General features: G+C 36.4%; 1 protein-coding gene across 1 annotated transcript in view; it reads right to left on the bottom strand.

Annotated features, from left to right (window-relative positions):
• CEP128 (centrosomal protein 128) overlaps positions 1-20,725 on the bottom strand; it is a 428,651-nt gene that overhangs the window by 344,508 nt on the left and 63,418 nt on the right. Inside the window, exon 11 of the mRNA XM_053602694.1 lies at positions 4,108-4,224. Coding sequence (XP_053458669.1) covers positions 4,108-4,224 — 117 coding nt within the window. The remainder of the gene's footprint in view (positions 1-4,107; positions 4,225-20,725) is intronic.

The raw sequence follows: 20,725 nt of genomic DNA, 5'->3' as shown, positions 1-20,725 counted from the left end.
GAGACTCTCTCTAAAAAAATAAATAAATAAATAAGATGCTATGAAATGCTCTGAAAAACACATATAAATCCATACCCAGCATTACCTCGTGTTTTTTTCATTTTAAGTAATTCAACTAAAGATAAAGAAATAACATTTATTTTACATTAAATAGGTAGTAAAAACCCAGTCAGAAATTCCCAAGATACATAGCCAGGAATGAGAATTTTTATCTAGAATTTTATCTAAATATTAGACCTATACAAGAGTTTTCATCTTGTACATACAGTCCGAACACCTCTTTTCCAACTCTAGTACCCACCATGCCCACCTCTACTCTGCTAAATTTAATCAGTCGCACTTAAGTAACCATTAGTAAGCTTTGGATCAAAAGGAGTTTGTATTATGATAATGTGCCCTTAATGTTAAACACACACTTTATTGTGTATGCAGGAAAGACAGATAGATACAGGCTTAAAAATATCTAGATTTGACAAGTAAAAGTGCAAAGCACTAGAAAAACCACTCAAATTTTTTTTTTAAATAAAAAGAATATTATTGTACAACCAATGTAAAATGCTCATCTCTCTTAAAAAGAGACTTCTATGGAGATACCAAAAGAAAGTTGTTTAAAATACTATATATGAGATCTGAGAGCCAGTGAAGGTCCTTACCAAGTTAAGAAAATCTGGTTTTCATGTAACTCCAATAGTATTAATATATGAATAGTTGAAGCTCAAAAAGGAAGTAGATCACAGATTGTGCTTTTGGTCAAATCAGGAGAAAAGAAACAGAAAAGAGTGAACATCTCCTTAAAAACTCTAAATAAGAAAAAGAGAATGGCTTTCCCTGACCAACTTCTAACAATTAACGCTGGGTTTTTATTAAATGGGAATAAAGTTCTGAGGACTCATTAGATCTCTAAAAAGCAGCAAGTTTTAACCAAAACCAAGATTGCCTCCCTGAAATATGCCATTACACCTAGAAATCTCTGACATCTTGGAATTTTTAATGAATACTCCTAATATCTTAACTTTCAAATGTCATAGTTTTCATTCACAATGAAATAGACATTTTAAGGAGGCAAAAGAGCACATTAGCTAAAAGTCCAGGCCCACATACTCACCTACATATTCAATTTTTCACCACAGAAACAAAATACATTAATTACTGTCCCCATACCGTATAGGAATTTCCATAAGGTTTTTTTTTAAATATCGAAAAGAGAGCAAACTGTTTTCTCACCTTAAACATGACCTTTCCAGACAAGATGAGCCATTTAACTTGGGAGCTGAGAATTACATAAACCTAAATTAATCTTTACCAGTTTCCACTGCACTGTTTATAATCCAACTCCACCTTTTAAAAACGTATAGGTCACTGCTTATATTAAAGTGACAAAATATGAAATTAAACATTTCTTATCAATAGTGATCCTCTATTGTATTGTTAGAGATGGAATTCCAAATCACAGCTCAAGCTTTTAGTCAAATTGACAATTACAATGCAAATACTCTCAGGATCTGGTTTCTCAAGAATAGGGGTGGGAAGCAATCTTCCTCTCCCTCTTTGTAATTTTGTGCATTCTGCAAAGAGAGAAAATAAGTATGGAAAATCTCTCTAATTTTCTCTTGCAAAGAAAGAACAATTGTCTCTTCAGTATTCTTACGCTCACCAGATGCAATTTGCTTTGAGAACAAATGTATAAAAATCAAGGTTAAAAAAATAAAAGGATACCCACATGCTGTATCTGATTATTCAACAAAGTATCCTCTTCAAAGTAATTACCAACTAACAAGAGCATACCTCTTTTTGTGAAATGGAAGAAAATGGAATTTTAGAAAACAAAAGCAGATTTTTCTATCAGCTTACATTAAATTTCAGGCTTGCAAGATTTGGTCCTTAATTTCAGTTAGCAGTGTCGACTTATACTTAAGAAAAAAAGCTGTCAGTTAAGAAAAGCTAGTTATCTATGAGCATACATAAAGAAATTAGTGATCTATGAGTATACATAGAACTTATAGAGAAATTATTTCATAAATGAAAAATGTTCTCCATTTTTCTTTAATCTTTGGGTTTTCTTATTGTTTGTAATTTTATACTTTATGTCGAGATCTAAGAAACATTTAAAGGAAATTTCAATAAATTAATTTCCTAAAATGATAGTAATGAAACAGAATCCAAGAATCCACACAATGAGTTCTTCCTTAAGAGTAGAATTGCATAAATATAGAAAGAATGAAGAAATTTTGTTTTAAAAAGTACCACTCTTAACAGTAATCATTGCTTCAGGTAAGAATCAATAACAGTTGCTAAAATCGGTGGGTGAAAGTATGATAGAAACAAGGTGAGTATCCCCATGAAAAAAAAAAATCCAAAAGGAATAACAGTAACTTTACCGTGGTGAAACCTGGAAGGTTCCACCATAACAAAATGTCCGGTTTTTAAAGTAAAGTAATAAGTCAAATCTCTCTTATATGACTCCCGATATTACAGTATGGGAAGGACACAATATCAGTTCTCTAGGTTTCCTGCCAAAGGTCCATAACCTGAATCTAGTCATGAGGAAAGAGTAACAAACTCAAAATGAAAATAATTCTACCAAATAAACTGCTAGCCCCCTAAAAAATTATCATTCATGATGACTGGAAAACTAAAGAGACATGACAACTAAATGCTAGGTGTGAACCTGTATCTTATCCTGAACCAGAAAAGGCCACTATTACAGTAACAAAATTTGAACAAGATCAAAGTATTATACTGACATTAATTTCCTGATTTGGGTTATTGTACTGTGATTATATCACATAATTTAGATATAAAAGTATTTATATCATGTCTGCAACTTACTCAAAAATTTTTCAGAGAAAAATACAGTAGAATCACTGTAAGTTGACCACCCAAGGGACTGTAACAAATTGGTCATCATACGGTGTGTCAACATAAGGAACTAGGCCTACCGTACTGATATGCACATGTGGTGCATATCTGTTTGTAAAAATTGGGTCAACTTAAGGAATTGGTCAATGTAGGGAGGTGATCAACTATGGTAGTTCTACTGTCCCTCCACGGATGTGTGTAGAAAATGGATGTATACATGAAAAAATGTGTATAGAAAAAAAATTATAACATGAATATGTATAGAAAAATGATAAAATCTATTAAAAATAACTAATGAGGCAATCCAGGTGAAACTTAGGCAGAAATCCTCTGCTCTAATTTTCAATTTTATCAAATCTGAAATTTCTTTTTTTTTTTTTTGCGTGCCTTGGGTTTTCTCACTTTCACTTTATTTTTTATTTTATCTTATTTTTTTTTTATTAAATCATAGCTGTGTACATTGATATGATCAATAAAAGGAGTACCTAAAGGATACTTTGAATTGGTTTGATGATAATCTAATTCAGGGGTTGGCAAACATTTTTTGTACACATAAAGAGCCAGACTGTCAATACTTTGGGCCTTGTGGGCCATATAGTCACTTTCACAACTACTTAACTATTCCACTGTGTCACATAAGCAATCACACACAATATGTAAATGAGTAAGTGTGGCCATACTTCAGTAAAACGTTATTTAGAAAAACAGACAGTGGGACAAATTCTATCTGTAGGCAATAGCTTGATGACCCTAGAAGTTGATTATGCGACTTCTGGTCCATGCCCAGAAAAACTAATCAGATTATACTTTCAGTTAATGTTTTTTGAGTACATGCCAGACACTATGCGAAGAGCCTTACCAGCATTAACTCATTTATCCTCACGCTAATCTGATTAGGTAGATGCTACTTTTATTTCCATTTTCCACAGAAGACTTTAGAGAGAACTAAAGAACTTAAGAGAACTTAAGTTTTTCCCTAGGGTCATGCACACAGCAAGTATGAAACCAGGTAGGTTTGATTCTGTACACTGACCTTTAAGAAATATGCTATACTTCTCATTTGGGCGGAATTGTACTTACAGCTACCTGCAACAACTAAGGAATTACAACCACTTTAACATGGCTAAATCACTATCCAAATTCAAGGTTATACCATACTAGAAAAACCACTTAACCTTTTTTTTTTTAATGAAAAGAGAAACTTCAAAAGAGAAATTTCAAAATCCCAAGACAGTATTTCTCGCAAACCTCCTGTAGCTGCAAGGACATAAGCCCCAGCTGGTCCTGGCGCCTCTCCACCAGCTCCCGCTCCGTGCGCATCTCTCTTTCTATCTCCTGGAGCCGCTGCTCTACCCGATCTGAGATCTAAACATGAATAAAGAGAAACCATGACGTTACAGAGCTAGTAAGCTAAACGGAGGAGATAGTTTATACCACTTATACATACTACTGTTCGAAGCATTTAGTATCGGCTTGTTTGTATGGCCCTTTCTAATGACACTTATAAAACAGCTGACAAAAAACATAACTGAAAGCTATAAAAAAAAAAAAAATCATTACTCTCCAAATAATACACACCTGGATCCCAACAATGACCTTGAATTTTTCAAAGTACAATATAATAATTCAACAGAACAGAGTTAAAAGCAATTCACTAGAAAAGAGTGCCCTCTGGTGAGTTAGAAAGAAACACCAATTTTGCCGAAAGTTGCATTTATCACCTAATTACGGATAAACTGTTCTATCTAATTAGTTTTTTTTTTTTCATTTTTATTATCCATGAACATGACCTGCCTCAGAAGGTATTTATGTTTATGTGCAGTGAATAATTAAAAGGGCTTTATATTAGCTTGTCAATCTTTTCTACTGTGATCTACTAAATATAAATGAGCTGTATAAGATCAAAAACTAAGTAAAATGGAAAAATGTTTAATTGGGACTCTGTAAAATAAACATGAAAGAACTTTTCTGTCTGACACAAAATTTTCATTACTAGAAGTTGTGCAAACTCAAACCCATTTCATGTATAATAATATATGGCTCACTAAATTAAATTTACACTATTCGACAATAGTACAGCCCACTTATAAGAAATCTGTTGCCACTGATTCTGTGTTTGACAAAGAGTCGAGAAAGGTCCTGGTGATGAGGGACCTTATAGGGGTGAAGGAAATTTTCTAATCTGAATAATAGCGGTGGTGGCATATCTCAAAAATCATTTTTTTTAATTCTTATTAAATTATATTCTTGAAGGACATTAGTTTTATAGTAAAGTACAGTTCAATCAAGCTGGTTTTAAAAACACACAAACATCAGTTTAATTAGTTAATAAAAACTGAACAGAAGTACAGTTCACACCTGAGCAACATAAATTTATCTGCAAAGGCACACTCATAAGCAGAATTTCTTCTACCTCTGCCACCCCGGACATAGCTAGACCAACCCCTTCTCCTCAAAAGAAAACAAGGATGAAGACCTGAATGATTATCTACTTCCACCAAGGAACAGTAAACATATTTTCTCTTCCCTATGATTTCTTAATAACGTTCTCTTTCCTCTAACTAAACATAATGCAGCATATAATACATACAGTGGACAAGATGGCTGAACAGAAACATCCAGCAGTTGTCCCTCCACATGAACACCAAATTCATCCTTAGGATCATTTCAAATGATGCTGAAAGCAGTCAATAAAAGTCAATATCCGTTCATGATAAAAACTCTCAAAACACTGGGAAAAGGAGGAACCTACCTCAACACAATAAAAGCTATATATGACAGACCCACACCTAGTATCATGCTGACAGACCCACACTTAGTATCATGCTGAAACTGTTTCTCCTAAGATCTGTAACAAGACAAGGACGCCCACTCTCACAACCATCATTCAACATAGTACTGAAGTTCTAGCTAGAGCAATCAGAGGAAAGAAACAAAGAGCATCCAAATTGGGAAGGAAGAAACCAAACTACCCTTGTTTGATATGATCTCATATCTAGAAACAGAAAGACCAAACAGACCAATATGAGTGAAGTGACTGAATCTGTAATCAAAAACCTCCCAAAAAAGAAAAGCTCAGCAGCATCTGACGGTTTTACTGGTGAAATCTATAAAACATTCAAAGAAGAATTAAGGCCAGTTCTTCTCAAGTTCTGCCAAAAAGTCAAAGAGGAGTGAACACTTCCAAACTCATTTTATAAAGCTAGCATTACCCTGATACCAAAGCCAGACAAAGAAACTACTAAAAAAGAAAATTACAAGCCAGTATCTGAAATGATCACAGATGTAAAAATCCTCCACATAATACTAAAAAACTGGCTTCACTGGCACATTAAAAGAAGACCCATTACACCATAATCACTTAGAATTTATCCTCAGGATGTAAAGATGAACGTCAATAAAAGTGAAACACCACATAACAGAATAAAGAATAAAAATCATATGATCACCTCAATAGATACAGAAAAAGCACTTGACATAATTCAACATCCTCAACAAAGTCACGGCCATCTATGACAAAGCAATAACTAACATTATAATGAAGAAAACCTAAACATCAGGAAAAGGAAAAAGATGCCCACTCTTGACACTTGTATTCAGTATAGGACTGTAGGTCCTAGACAGAGCAATCTGGAAACAAAAAGAATAAAAAGGCCTCTAGATCAAAAAGGAGGAAGTTAACTTTGTCCCTATTTGCAGATGACATGATCTTACATATAGAAAACCCTACAGACTTCACCATAAAACTGCTAGAATAGTCAGTAAAATTGCAGGAATAAAAATTCTACGTACAAAAAACAGTAGCATATATATACGTAACAACAAACTATTCAAAAATAGATTTTTAAAAATTCCCGTTTACTATAGCATCAAAAAGAAAAAGAAAAACCTAAGAAATAAATTTAATCAAAGAGGCAAAGACGTAAACATTGAAAATGACAAAACATTAATAAAAAAGGAGTCAGCAATGCAAAAATTTGGGGAAAGATAAGAGAAACCAGTGTGAAAACACTGATGTGGACCTAAGTAAGGCAAATATAAGGTATTCAGAGAAAGCCAGATTGGGTAGGCACTACAGATTATGGTCAAGCATTTGGAACAGAAGAAACTTGTTTGTTCCCTTTTAAATGCAAGGGAATAATTCAATATGATAACAATTTTGGAAAATAACCCAGCTACTGTGAAGAACACAGGTCATAAACTCACTGAGAAGTGATGGTGGCTCAAACAGAAGTATTAGAAGTAGACAGAATCCATCAAGATTTCAGAAATTAAAAGGACGGTACTTTTTAATAGATTAGAAGTGTGCTGTGAAAAAATGCATGTAAGGTTATGCTGAGGGACCAGTTTAAGACACTCGAAGAAATGTGAAGCCATTTCTAAAGACAAGAAGGGCCAAGGTAAGAACAAGTCCTAACAGAAGTTTATAGATTCTGATACCAAAAGACATACCATATTTATAACTTCTGAATGATAATTTCCAATAACTATTTTAAAGAATGAATTAATGTTTTGTTTTCCTATTTCTGAGACCTAAGAGGAAAATAAAAACAATGTCACCTAATACTAACAAATTCATATTTATCAGGAACCCATACCAATTAAATTTACTACTAAGTCAGCAAAAAAGTCCTAAATCTCAATATATAGTTATAAAAATAGCAAAATACCAAGAATAAAAACTAGAATGGATTTTAAGGTTAATATTCAATGAGAGGAGGTTAAAGAAAAGCAAAAGCATTCTGTTTAATGGGCTGTATTCTGAGTATTCAATATGTTGATTCCTCAGATCCTTAATAATACCTGATGGTTTAAAATTCATTTAAATAAATATTTGTTATATATCCTGCTGCTGTAATCTATGCAATAACAATGTTATCCTAAATGCAGTGTTGACAGAATTCTTACAATCCTATTAATGACTAAGGCTTCCAGAAATACCTGGATTCATGCTTATATTTGTATTTTTTTTTATTTTTTATTTTTTTATTATTAAATCATAGCTGTGTACATTAATGCGATCATGGGGTACCATACACTGGTTTCATAGACCGTTTGACACATTTTCATCACACTGGTTAACATAGCCTTCCTGGCATTTTCTTAGTTATTGTGTTAAGACATTTACATTCTACATTTACTAAGTTTCACATATACCCTTGTAAGATGCACCGCAGGCAGGCGGTGCCTGTGGCTCAAGGAGTAGGGCACTGTCCCGATATACCAGAAGTGGTGGGTACAGACCCAGCCCCGGCCAAAAAAATTGCAAAAAAAAAGATACATTTTTATTTTATTTTTTTTTTTTTTGGACAGGGCTGGGTTTGAACTCGCCACCTCCGGCATATGGGACCGGCGCCCTACTCCTTGAGCCACGGGTGCCACCCACATTTTTATTTTTTTATTAATTTTTTTTTTTTTGTAGAGACAGAGTCTCACTTTGTCACCCTCAGTAGAGTGCTGTAGCATCACACCTCACAGCAACCTTCAACTCCTGCGTTTAGGCAATTCTCTTGCCTCAGCCTCCCAAGTAGCTGGGACTACAGGCGCCCGCCACAATTCGCGGCTATTTTTTTGTTGCAGTTTGGCCAGGGCCGGGTTTGAACCCATCACCCTTGGCATATGGGGTCGGTGCACTACTCACTGAGCCACAGGCACTGCCACTACATTTTTATTTTTAATAATGACCCTCCAGTAGCAAACTAAAATGAAATTGGCTTTTTTCTTTCTTTTTACTTTTTTTTTTTTTTAATTGTTGGGGATTCATTGAGGGTACAATAAGCCAGGTTACACTAATTGCAATTGTTAGGTAAAGTCCCTTTTGAAATCATGTCTTGCCCCCATAATGTGTGACACACACCAAGGCCCTACCCCCCTCCCTCCATCACTCTTTCTGCTTTTCCTCCTCCTCCATAACCTTAATTGTCATTAATTGTCCTCATATCAAAATTGAGTACATAGGATTCATGCTTCTCCATTCTTGTGATGCTTCACTAAGAATAATGTCTTCCACTTCCATCCAGGTTAATACGAAGGATGTAAAGTCTCCATTTTTTTTAATGGCTGAATAGTATTCCATGGTATACATATACCACAGCTTGTTAATCCATTCCTGGGTTGGTGGGCATTTAGGCTGTTTCCACATTTTGGCAATTGTAAATTGAGCTGCAAGAAACAGTCTAGTACAAGTGTCCTTATGATAAAAGGATTTTATTCCTTCTGGGTAGATGCCCAGTAATGAGATTGTAGGATCAAATGGGAGGTCTAGCTTGAGTGCTTTGAGGTTTCTCCATACTTCCTTCCAGAAAGGTTGTACTAGTTTGCAGTCACACCAGCAGTGTAAAAGGGTTCCCTTCTCTCCACATCCATGCCAGCATCTGCAGTTTAGAGACTTTGTGATGTGGGCCATTCTGACTGGGGTTAGATGATATCTCAGGGTTGTTTTGATTTGCATTTCTCTAATATATAGAGAGATGATGAACATTTTTTCATGTGTTTGTTAGCCATTCGTCTGTCATCTTTAGAGAAGGTTCTATTCGTGTCTCTTGCCCATTGATATATGGGATTGTTGGCTTTTTTCATGTGGATTAATTTGAGTTCTCTATAGATCCTGGTTATCAAGATTTTGTCTGATTGAAAATATGCAAATATCCTTTCCCATTGTGTAGGTTGTCTCTTTGCTTTGGTTGATGTCTCCTTAGCTGTACAGAAGCTTTTCAGTTTAATGAAGTCCCATTTGTTTATTTTTATTGTTGTTGCAATTGCCATGGCAGTCTTCTTCATGAAGTCTTTCCCCAGGCCAATATCTGCCAGTGTTTTTCCTAAGCTTTCTTTGAGGATTTTTATTGTTTCATGCCTTAAATTTAAGTCCTTTATCCATCTTGATTCAATTTTTGTGAGTGGGGAAAGGTGTGGGTCCAGTTTCAGTCTTTTACATGTAGACATCCAGTTCTCCCAACACCATTTATTGAATAGGGAGTCTTCCTCCCAAGGTATGTTCTTGTTTGGTTTATCAAAGATTAGGTGGTTGTAAGATGTTAGTTTCATTTCTTGGTTTTCAATTCGATTCCAAGTGTCTATGTCTCTGTTTTTGTGCCAGTACCATGCTGTCTTGAGCACTATGGCTTTGTAGTACAGACTAAAATCTGATGCCCCCAGCTTTATTTTTATTACTAAGAACTACCTTAGCTATACGGGGTTTTTTCCGGTTCCATCCAAAACGCAGAATCATTTTCTCCAAATATTGAAAGTACGATGTTGGTATTTTGATAGGAATGGCATTGAATAGGTAGATTGCTTTGGGAAGTATAGACATTTTAACAATGTGGATTCTTCCCATCCATGAGCATGGTATGTTCTTCCATTTGTTAAAATCCTCTGCTATTTCCTTTCTGAGGAGTTCATAGTTTTCTTTATAGAGGTCCTTCACCTCCTTCGTTAGGTATATTCCTAGGTATTTCATTTTCTTTGAAACTATGGTGAAGGGAGTTGTGTCCTTAATTAGCTTCTCATCTTGACTGTTATTGGTGTATACAAAGGCTACTGACTTGTGGACATTGATTTTATATCCTGAAACATTACTGTATTTTTTGATGACTTCTAGGAGTCTTGTGGTTGAGCCTTTGGGGTTCTCTAAGTATAAGATCATGTCGTCAGCAAGGAGGGAGAGTTTGACCTTCTCTGCTCCCATTTGGATTCCCTTTATTTCCTTGTCTTGCCTAATTGTATTGGCTAGAACTTCCAGCACTACGTTGAATAGTAAAGGTGACAGAGGACAACCTTGTCTGGTTCCAGTTCTAAGATGGAAAGCTTTCACTTTTACTCCATTCAGTAAAATATTAGCTGTGGGTTTGTCATAGATAGCTTCAATCAGTTTTAGAAATGTGCCACCTATGCCTATACTCTTCAGTGTTCTAATTAGAAAAGGATGCTAGATTTTATCAAATGCTTTTTCTGCATCTATTGAGAGGATCATGTGATCTTTATTTTTGCCTCTGTTAATATGGTGGATAACGTTTATAGACTTGCGTATGTTAAACCAGCCTTGCATCCCTGGGATGAAGCCTACTTGATCAGGATGAATGACTTTTTTGATGATAAATTGTAATCTATTGGCTAGGATTTTGTTGAGAATTTTTCCTTCTATATTCTTGAGTGAGATTGGTCTGAAATTCTCATTTTTGTTTGGGTCTTTTCCTGGTTTTGGTATCAGGGTGATGTTTGCTTCGTAGAATGTGTTGGGGAAGATTCCTTCCTTCTCAATTTTTTGGAATAATTTCTGCAGTACAGGAATAAGCTCTTCCTTGAAGGTTTGATAGAATTCTGGTGTGAAGCCATCTGGACCAGGGCATTTTTTGGTTGGAAGATTTTTTTATTGTTTCTTTGATCTCAGTGCTTAAAATTGGTCTGTTCAGGAGCACTATTTCTTCCTGGCTAAGTCTAGGGAGAGGGTGTGATTCCAAATATTGATCCATTTCCTGCACATTGTCAAATTTCTGGGCATAGAGTTTATGGTAGTATTCAGAGATGATCTCTTGTATCTGTGTGGGATCAGTTGTTATTTCCCCTTTATCATTTCTGATTGAGGTTACTAGAGATTCTACTTTTTGATTCCTCATTAGTCTGGCCAATGGTTTATCTATTTTATTTATTTTTTCAAAAAACCAGCTCCTTGTTTCATTAATTTTCTGAATGATTCTTTTGTTTTCAATTTCATTGATCTCTGATTTGACTTGGGAGATTTCTTTTCTTCTACTGACATTAGGCTTAGATTGTTCTTCTCTTTCCAACTCCATAGATGGCTTGTGAGATTGTCGATGCGCTCTCTTTCTGTTTTTCGAATGTAGGCATCTGAAGTGATGAATTTTCCTCTCAAAAATGCTTTTGCAGTATCCCACAGGTTTTGGTAGCTTGTGTCTTCATTGTTGTTATGCTCAATGAAGTTAATGATTTCCTGTTTTATTTCTTCCTGCATTCATCTGTCATTCAACAGAAGATTATTTAATTTCCATGCCTTTGCGTGGAGTCGAGCGCTTTTGTTAGAGTTGAGTTCCACCTTTAGTGCCTTATGGTCTGAGAAGATACAAGGTAAAATTTCAATTTTTTTGATTCTGTTGATATTTGTTTTGTGTCCCAGGATATGATCAATTTTGGAGAATGTTCCATGGGGTGATGAGAAGAATGTATATTCTTTATCTTTGGGATGGAGTGTTCTATATGCATCTATCAAGCACAGTTGTTCTAGGGTCTCATTTAAATCTCTTATATCTTTGTTTAATTTCTGTTTAGAGGATCTGTCCAGCTCTGTAAGAGGAATGTTAAAGTCCCCTGTTATTATGGTATTATCAGATATCATATTGCTCAGACTGAGTAAGGTCTGTTTCAAGAATCTGGGAGCATTTAAATTGGGTGCATAAATATTTAGAATTGAAACTTCTTCTTGTGTATTTTTCCCTTGACCAATATAAAGTGACCATCTTTGTCTTTTTTGACTTTAGTTGCTTTAAATCCACATGTATCTGAAAATAAGATTGCAACGCCTCTTTTCTTCTGAATTCCATTTGTCTGAAAAATTGTCTTCCAACCCTTGACTCGGAGCTTTAATTTGTCTTTTGAAGCCAGGTGTGTTTCTTGCAGACAGCAAATGGATGGCTTGTGTTTTTTAATCCAGTCAACCAATCTATGTCTCTTCAGTGGGGAATTCAAGCCATTAACATTTATTGAGATAATTGATAAGTGTGGTAGTATTCTATTCGTCTTATTTTGTGAGAGTCCATTGCTGAGTTTTATCTTTTGCATCATTGTGGAGGTTAGGTTCTGTCCTTTAATTTCTGAGTTCTTACTTTGCTGCTGATCCATTGTGGTGGTCAGTGTGCAGAACAGGTTGAAGTATTTCCTGCAGAGCTGGTCTTGTTGTGGCGAATTTCTTCAATGTTTGTATAGCCATAAATGTTTTGATTCCTTTGTCAATTTTTAAGCTTAGCTTAGCAGGGTACAGAATTCTGGGCTGGAAACTGTTCTGTTTAAGTAGATTAAAGGTAGATGACCATTGTCTTCTTGCTTGGAAAGTTTCATTAGAGAAGTCTGCGGTCACTCTGATGGATTTGCCCCTGTAAGTCAACTGGCGCTTACTCCTGGCAGCTTGCAGAATCTTTTCTTTTGTCTTGACTTTGGACAGGTTCGTCACAATGTGTCTTGGAGAAGCTCGGTTAGAGTTGAGGCGACCTGGGGTCCGATAGCCCTCTGAAAGCAGTGTGTCAGAATCTTTGGTGATATTTGGGTAATTTTCTTTTATAATATTCTCTAGTATGGCTTCCATTCCTCTGGGGCATTCTTCTTCCCCTTCTGGAATTCCTATAACTCGTATGTTGGAATGCTTCATAAAGTCCCATAATTCTGACAGTGAACATTCTGCTTTCTCTCTCTTCTTTTCTGCCTCTTTTACTATCTGAGTTATCTCAAGAACTTTGTCTTCTACCTCTGAAATTCTTTTTTTTTTTTTTTTTTTTTTGGATTTTTTGCCGGGGCTAGGTTTGAACCCACCACCTCTGGCATATGGGACTGGCGCCCTACTCCTTGAGCCACAGGCGCCACCCTACCTCTGAAATTCTTTCTTCTGCATGGTCTAACCTGCTGCCGATACTTTCCATTGCATCTTTAACTTCCCTAATTGACTGTTTCATTTCCTTCAGCTCTGCTATATCCTTTTTATATTCTTCATCTCTCATTTGATTCTGTTTTTGGATTTCCTTTTGGTTAGTTTCCACTTTATTAGCAGTTTCCTTCATTGTTTCCATCATTTCTTTCATTGTTTTCAACATGTGTATTCTAAATTCCCTTTCTGTCGTTCCTTACATTTCTTTATAGCTGGAATCCTCTGCAGTAGCTACCTCATGGTCCCTTGGCGGGGTTGTTCTGGACTGGTTCTTCATGTTGCCTGGAGTTTTCTGCTGATTCTTCCTCATGGGTGATTTCTTTTATCTGTTTCCTTGCCCTAATTTTCCTTTTACTTCCTCTTGCTCTTTAAGTTCTCTTGCCTGTGGACTAAGGGTTCGATGAGTCCTTTTAGTACAGGACCAGAAGGGTGAGAAGGTTGAAGAGCAATAAAGGGATGAAAGAAAGGAGGACCCAGTGATAAGAAAAAAAAAAGAGAGAGAGAGAAAGGAGAGGCAGTGGGTAAAAGGAATATTGACAAAAAGAAGAGAGGCACAGAAAGAGGGAGACAGAGCAATATAGGTGTACAGTAGGGTACTTTGACACAACCTTTAAAAAAACCCACCTTCTCGGGGTGCCCAGTTGGGTGGTTCCCTTGAGGTCAGCAGCTCTTTGCTAACCTGATCTGACACAGTATCCCACCTCTCCACCAAGTAGAGAGGAAAGACAAAAATGCTTTAAATCAAACCAAAACAAGCAAACAAAAAACTTTACGGGATAAAATTGGGTGAAAAACCAAATAATAGCGGTAGAAACACTAGCAAAAATGAAGTTCTAGTTATTGAAAAAGGCAGCAATGGGAAATTATAATTAAACTAGAAAAATTGAGAAAGAAAAAATCTGTATGGAAAAGGTTGAAATTAAAAAACAAAACATCAACAACATCAAAATAAACAGAAAAACAACCAAACCAAAAAAAAAAAAAAAAACACAATCAAAAACAAAGCAGTATATATATGTTCTTGAATATTGTCTGGGCAACACGTGGTCTTCTGGGGTATGAGATGTTAATCACAGTTCCGATATGACTGGAGGCTGCTGATTTCTCAAACCCCAGCAGGTAGACACCCTAAATCTCTCTTCAGCCCACTGAAAAGGCACTTTGAACTTGTAAACTTGCTGAGCAGAAGCTTTCCCAGGAAAGTGCTTGTCGCTAGAATCACTGCTGAAGTGGCTATCCACTTACCTAGTGTGCCAAAACTGGTCTCACTCTGCCCCTGAGGGTTAGGGCTGCAAGTCGGCTCAAACCCAACCCTTAGGCTACTTAGTTGCCAGGTTACCAGCACCCACCCAGATTCTAGCTCTGCGACCCTGAGGGTGGAGCTTGCCAGGGCAGATCACTCACAGTGGCTCCCTGTGGCCCACAGCCAAACACTATTAGCTCCGTCTGGCTCAGCAGCTCAGACTGGGGCCCTAGACAACGGCCAAAGTTCTCCGCACTCCCGCTCAGGCTCTCCCCAAGGCAGTTCAACTGAGTGCCAAGTCCAAAGACACCAAAACAGTTCACAGGTAAGGCCTTTCCGGTTTGCAGTCTCGCTGCTACAGAACTTACAGTTGCAGGCGGGTTTAGACCGATTGAACACACGCGACCACTTGCCATTTTTCCACTGTTTTAGTCCTCCTCTTGGGGTCCAGAAGTCTCTCGCTGGCTCCCTGTATCCTCACAGGGGTGATGATAGGAAGATCCCACCGGCCAGAGATGCCTGGAGTCCTATCTCCCCAGACTCATGGTGCCCAGATGCAAGGAATCTGTTACTCGGCTGCCATCTTGCTCCAACCTCCGAAATTGGCTTTTTTCTCCATAAATAATTAAACATAATATGCACTCATATCACACTCAACTGGGTAAAATCTAGACAACTAATAAACTAAAATTTCTCCTATGATAATGAGTTCTATGCAGTATCAATTGTTTAGCACCACAATAAAGTCGGGGGGTTTTGTTTTTTGAGACAGTCTCAAGCTGTCACCCTGGGTAATTCAGACTACCGTGGCGTCACAGGTCACAACAACTTCAAACTCTTGGGCTTAAGCGATTCTCTTGCCTCAGCCTCCCAAGTAGCTGGGATTACAAGCGCCGGCCACAACATCCAGCTATTTTTTGTTGTTGTTGCAGTTGTCATTGTTGTTTTAGCTGACCTGGGTTCAAACCTGCCAGCCTCAGTGTATGTAGCCGGCACCCTAACCACTGAGCTACAGGAGCCACCCAAAGTGGTAAGAAAAAATACTTTCCATAACTACTCCCTTTCAGTGGGCAATTTGAAATAAACAAACAAAAAAAATCTATGATTCACAATGTATTAACAAATCAGATTTTTGACAAATATGACAGTAACCAATACTTTTTGTCTCTCAAAGAAAAACATGTCCCATAAACTTTTAAGATATATTTTAGTAACTGAGAAATGCATGATAAACAATTGTAGCCTCAGAATAAAACACAATAAACATGATTAACAGTGGTTACTAGTAGAGAGTGAAACCGGTAGAAGATAGTGGCAATCGTTTATTTTCACTTTGTATATTTGTACAATATTTAAAAGTTTTCCACAGTGAACATGCATCACTTTGGTAATTTTATTTTAAATTTAAATATGAAGGGGGCTAACACCTGCAGCCTCTGAGAAGCTTAACACTCAAATAATGAAACCGCTTTTCCTCTGGCAGAAGGCTATCATGAATTCACAAATACAACACAATATGTCAACTAGTTATAAAATGTAAATGTTGACTTCAATTGGAATAAGTGAATCACAAAAATCTATATTAAGCCTTGTAAAAACTGGAAGCAAACATCACATGGCCATCAAAAGATCTTACAAAATTCAACAATATTATTTTTAAGTTTTGCATGAGACAATCATTTCTCAACTAGGACTATGCACACCCACGGGAGGTCTGAGATGACCTCTATGCAGTTATGAGACAAGCTTAGTTTGACAGTAAATTACAAAAAAACACAAAACAAGCTGTAACATCACAACTTGATAGAGGGACTGGCACATGAACAATTCAGCTGAGTGCACAATTAGGTGAGTACAATTTTCTGGGTTTAGACAATATAAAAGACTGTGTCCTAATGAGCTGGGGACACTGGACAACTGGGTAAACTAGAAAGCTGTATACACCAATTACACTAATGAGCTGAGCACCAGGGAGGTGTAACATTCAGTTGTGCAACTATAGCTTTACGTGATAGGGAGTAATTCTTGAGTCACGGCAATGAGGACATCGGAGAGTTCCGGATTTCTTTGAATTCAGCCAACCACTAACTTTTTCTGCAAAGAAAACTTGAGTAGACAATTGGTGGCCTAGGACATTATTATGGCTACATTTTAAACACAGAGAAAAATTCAATTATATATAAGACAATATCATGTCTTACTTGTGTCATTTGCCATGTGAAAGAAATCCAAATGAGATGATAACTGTGTTGGTGACAGGGCCTCTTATCACATGATAAAAGGAGAAACATAATAAACAAATGTAAAGTGAATGATGCAAATTAATATTATTATACCCTGAATTCACCCATCCCAACTACCCAACAGTTTCAAACAATAGCCCAACAGTATAATTGGATATGATCATGGTGCACTCATCTCTACGAGGACTTCAGCAGAATACTAAGGATATCAGAGGTTAAATCAAAATCCTCTACTTGTAGGCATGTTCCAGTTGTACATCTACAGAGCAAGTAAAAGACCTCATGCAACAGCTGGAAAGCTTGGCAAAATCTTGTGGATTAGAAATCGCAAACATAGCAATGGAATCTGATATACATGAAAAGATTCAGGGAATTTCATTTCCAAAAATGACAGGCTAGGTAATTCACATGAAAATAACTAAAAAAGCTGTAAAAAAATAATTCCATAAAAATGTGTTTTAAAACATTGGAAAGTTGAAAAACAATAAGAAAACATCAGAACAAGATACAAAAAATAAATAAATCCAAAGAAGTATCAGCTTACTCCAGAAAAGGCAGCCAAGACTCTGAGAAATTGAACAAATTTTATAATAGATTTGTAAAGTTAAATGGGGAAAGAAATGAATCTGAGAGCCTTTCAGATAAAGGGTCCCTGACTCATCACCCTGTCAGCCTTTTGACCAGAATCCTGAAAGGTTATACACCGGCAATAAAGGTGAACCAGAAATACATGAAACCTGAAACTTTTCTTAACAAATAATAAGGCAATCCAAGATTACCACAGGCTCTTGTCTGCAACAAAAAGCAAATGTACACATCTTCATACATAATAATGTCCTAGGCCATCAATTGTCTACTCAAGTTTTCTTTGCAGAAAATGAAATAAATTTTGTTATTAAACAAGAATAACTAGACCAGCGGATCTCAACCTGTGGGTCGCGACCCCTTTGTAACAATGAAAATACATTCTGCATATCGGGTATTTACATTACAGTTCATAACAGTAGCAAAATTACAGTTATGAAGTAGCAACAAAAATAATTTTATGGTTGGGGATCACCACAACGTGAGGAACTGTATTAAAGGGTTGAGGCATTAGGAGGCATTAGTAAGGTTGACAACCACTGAACTAGACAATCAAAAATAATCATCAGGTAAAAACAATGTGATCAAAATCCAAAAAAAACAAGAGATAATAGACAACAGAAACATAGAAGATAATAGACTGATAGAAGAGGGATTATGAGACTCAGATTAAGGACTTTGGCAAAGAGCTACAAAATTAAAACAAATAAAAATTCTAGATGTGTAACATGCAATAACTAAAAAGGGAAATCAGTAAGTAAATTTATTAGGTTTAACTTTGAGGAGAGGGTAAGTTATTAAACAAAAAGTCAGAAGAAAATATTAAGAATAAAGAAAGAGGCCCAGTGCAGGGACTCACACTTCTAATCCTAACACTCTGGAAGGCCAACAAGTTCAAGAGTAGCCTGAGCAAGAGGGAGACCCTATCTCTAAAACTAGCCAGGCACTGTGGAGGTGTCTGTAGTCCCAGACTCTCGGGAGGCTGAGGCAAGATGATTGCTCAAGCCTAAGAGTTTGAGGTTGCTATGAGCTATAATGCCACAGCACTCTACCGAGGGTGAAAAAGTGTAACTCTGTCTCAAAAAAAAAAAAAAAAAAAGAAAGAAAGAAAAAGAAACAGTCGGGCGGCTCCTGTGGCTCAGTGAGTAGGGCGCCAGCCCCATATGCCGAGGGTGGCGGGTTCAAACCCAGCCCCGGCCAAACTGCAACCAAAAAAAAATAGCCGGGCGTTGTGGCGGGCGCCTGTAGTCCCAGCTGCTCGGGAGGCTGAGGCAAGAGAATCGCGTAAGCCCAGGAGTTAGAGGTTGCTGTGAGCCGTGTGACGCCACGGCACTCTACCTGAGGGCGGTACAGTGAGACTCTGTCTCTACGAAAAAAAAAAAAAAAAAAGAAAAAGAAACAGTCTAGGCACAGTGGCTCAAACCTGTAATCCTAGCACTTTGGGAGGCTGAGGTGGGTGGATTACCTAAGTTCTAGAGTTCAAGACGAGCCTGCGCAGGATCAAGACCCTGCCTATACTAAAAATAGAAAGAACTAGCTGGGCGTTGTGTGGGCACCTGTAGTCCAAGCTACTCCTATAGTCCCAGTCCCAGGAGGCTGAGGCAAGAGAATTGCCTGAACCCCATAGTTTGAGGTTGCTGTGAGCTGTGACACTACAGCACATTACCCGGGGGACAGACTAAGACTCTTGTCTTGAAGAAAAAAAAAAAGAAAAGAAAAGAAAGAAGAAACAAAGAATTGAAAAATGAAAGACATGAGCATAAGAAACAAAAGGGATAAATGAAAAGTTCAATATTACGTGAAATATGAAGTCCTAAAAGACAGAGAATAAGGCAAAAGCAATTTTTGAAGAAATAATGGCACTGTAAGCATCAAGCAACAAATCGACAAACCACAACAACCAACTTCATCACAGTAAAACCATAGAATACCAAAGACTAAGAAGAAAAATTCAAAGTAATTAGGAAAAAAATAAGTATCCCTTCAAAAAAAACCATGCGATCATGAGATTCACAGATTACTCCTCAAAAAAAATGATGGAATCCAAGTGATTTAGTGATATTTTCAAAGTACAAAGCAGTAAAAATAAATAAATAAATAATGCCTTTCTAGAATTTTATACCCAATTGAAATTTCTTAAGCATAGAAAGTGAAATAAAGACATTTTCTTAAGTGCCCATCAGCCCATGAATGTATTAACAAACTGTGGTGTATGTATACATGTGGAATACTCCCAGCCATAAAAAAAGATGCAGACTTAACATCCTTTATGTTAAGCATCTTAAGAATGGAAAAATAATCATCCCACGTACTCAAAACTAATTTGAAAATAGTAGATGAACAATTACAGGCCCGCGCAAGAGGAAAAAAACAATTAAATCCAAGAAGGGCAGAGGGGTTCAAGAAGCTCCCAGGTAACAAGCTAGGGGTATGTGGTGTACATACCCCTTGGGTTAAGGACTCAAAACAACTTGGATTTTTCTTAACATTAAAAAATGTAACCTAATCATATATACCCTTATGTAAATCTGAAATTTTTTAATTTTTTTATTTTTAAAAAGACATTTGCAGAAACATACAAAAATATCAATCACTAAAAGACGCACTCTAAAGGTAAGTCTAAATGGAATACTTCCAAACATATGCACACTAATGCTAAAGAAAATTTTAAATATATTCTTAAGACAGATGTGGAGTCTGAAAGATGTAGAATGGAATAAAAACAAAGAACAGTAAATGTACGATTAAATCGAAATAATTATTGTATAGAATAATCACAGTGATACCTTCCATGGCTTAATAAAATAAAGAATTAAAACACATGACAATAATAGAATAAGGTTGGAAAGTAAGGTTAATGGGGTTAAGGTGTTCTAAGATCTTTGCATTTACTGTACAAATAGCTAAGTATCTTAACTCACAGACACATAATTTAATCCCTGAGTTGATCATTAAAGGAATAAAAAAGCAAGGTTTAATTAGCAAACTAATATACATGGAATACAGAAAAATGGAAACTAATAAAACCAAAGGACAAGAAAAACTAATAAAGGAAATATAAGTGGGAACCATAGAAAGCAAATAGTAAATAGATTTATATAAATAAAATCAACATTTACATCAAATATAATAAATTCTGAATTT

Source organism: Nycticebus coucang, chromosome 9 (assembly GCF_027406575.1).
Source record: "Nycticebus coucang isolate mNycCou1 chromosome 9, mNycCou1.pri, whole genome shotgun sequence".
Classification (NCBI taxonomy): domain Eukaryota; kingdom Metazoa; phylum Chordata; class Mammalia; order Primates; family Lorisidae; genus Nycticebus; species Nycticebus coucang.
This window is presented reverse-complemented; position numbering and strand designations above follow the sequence as displayed.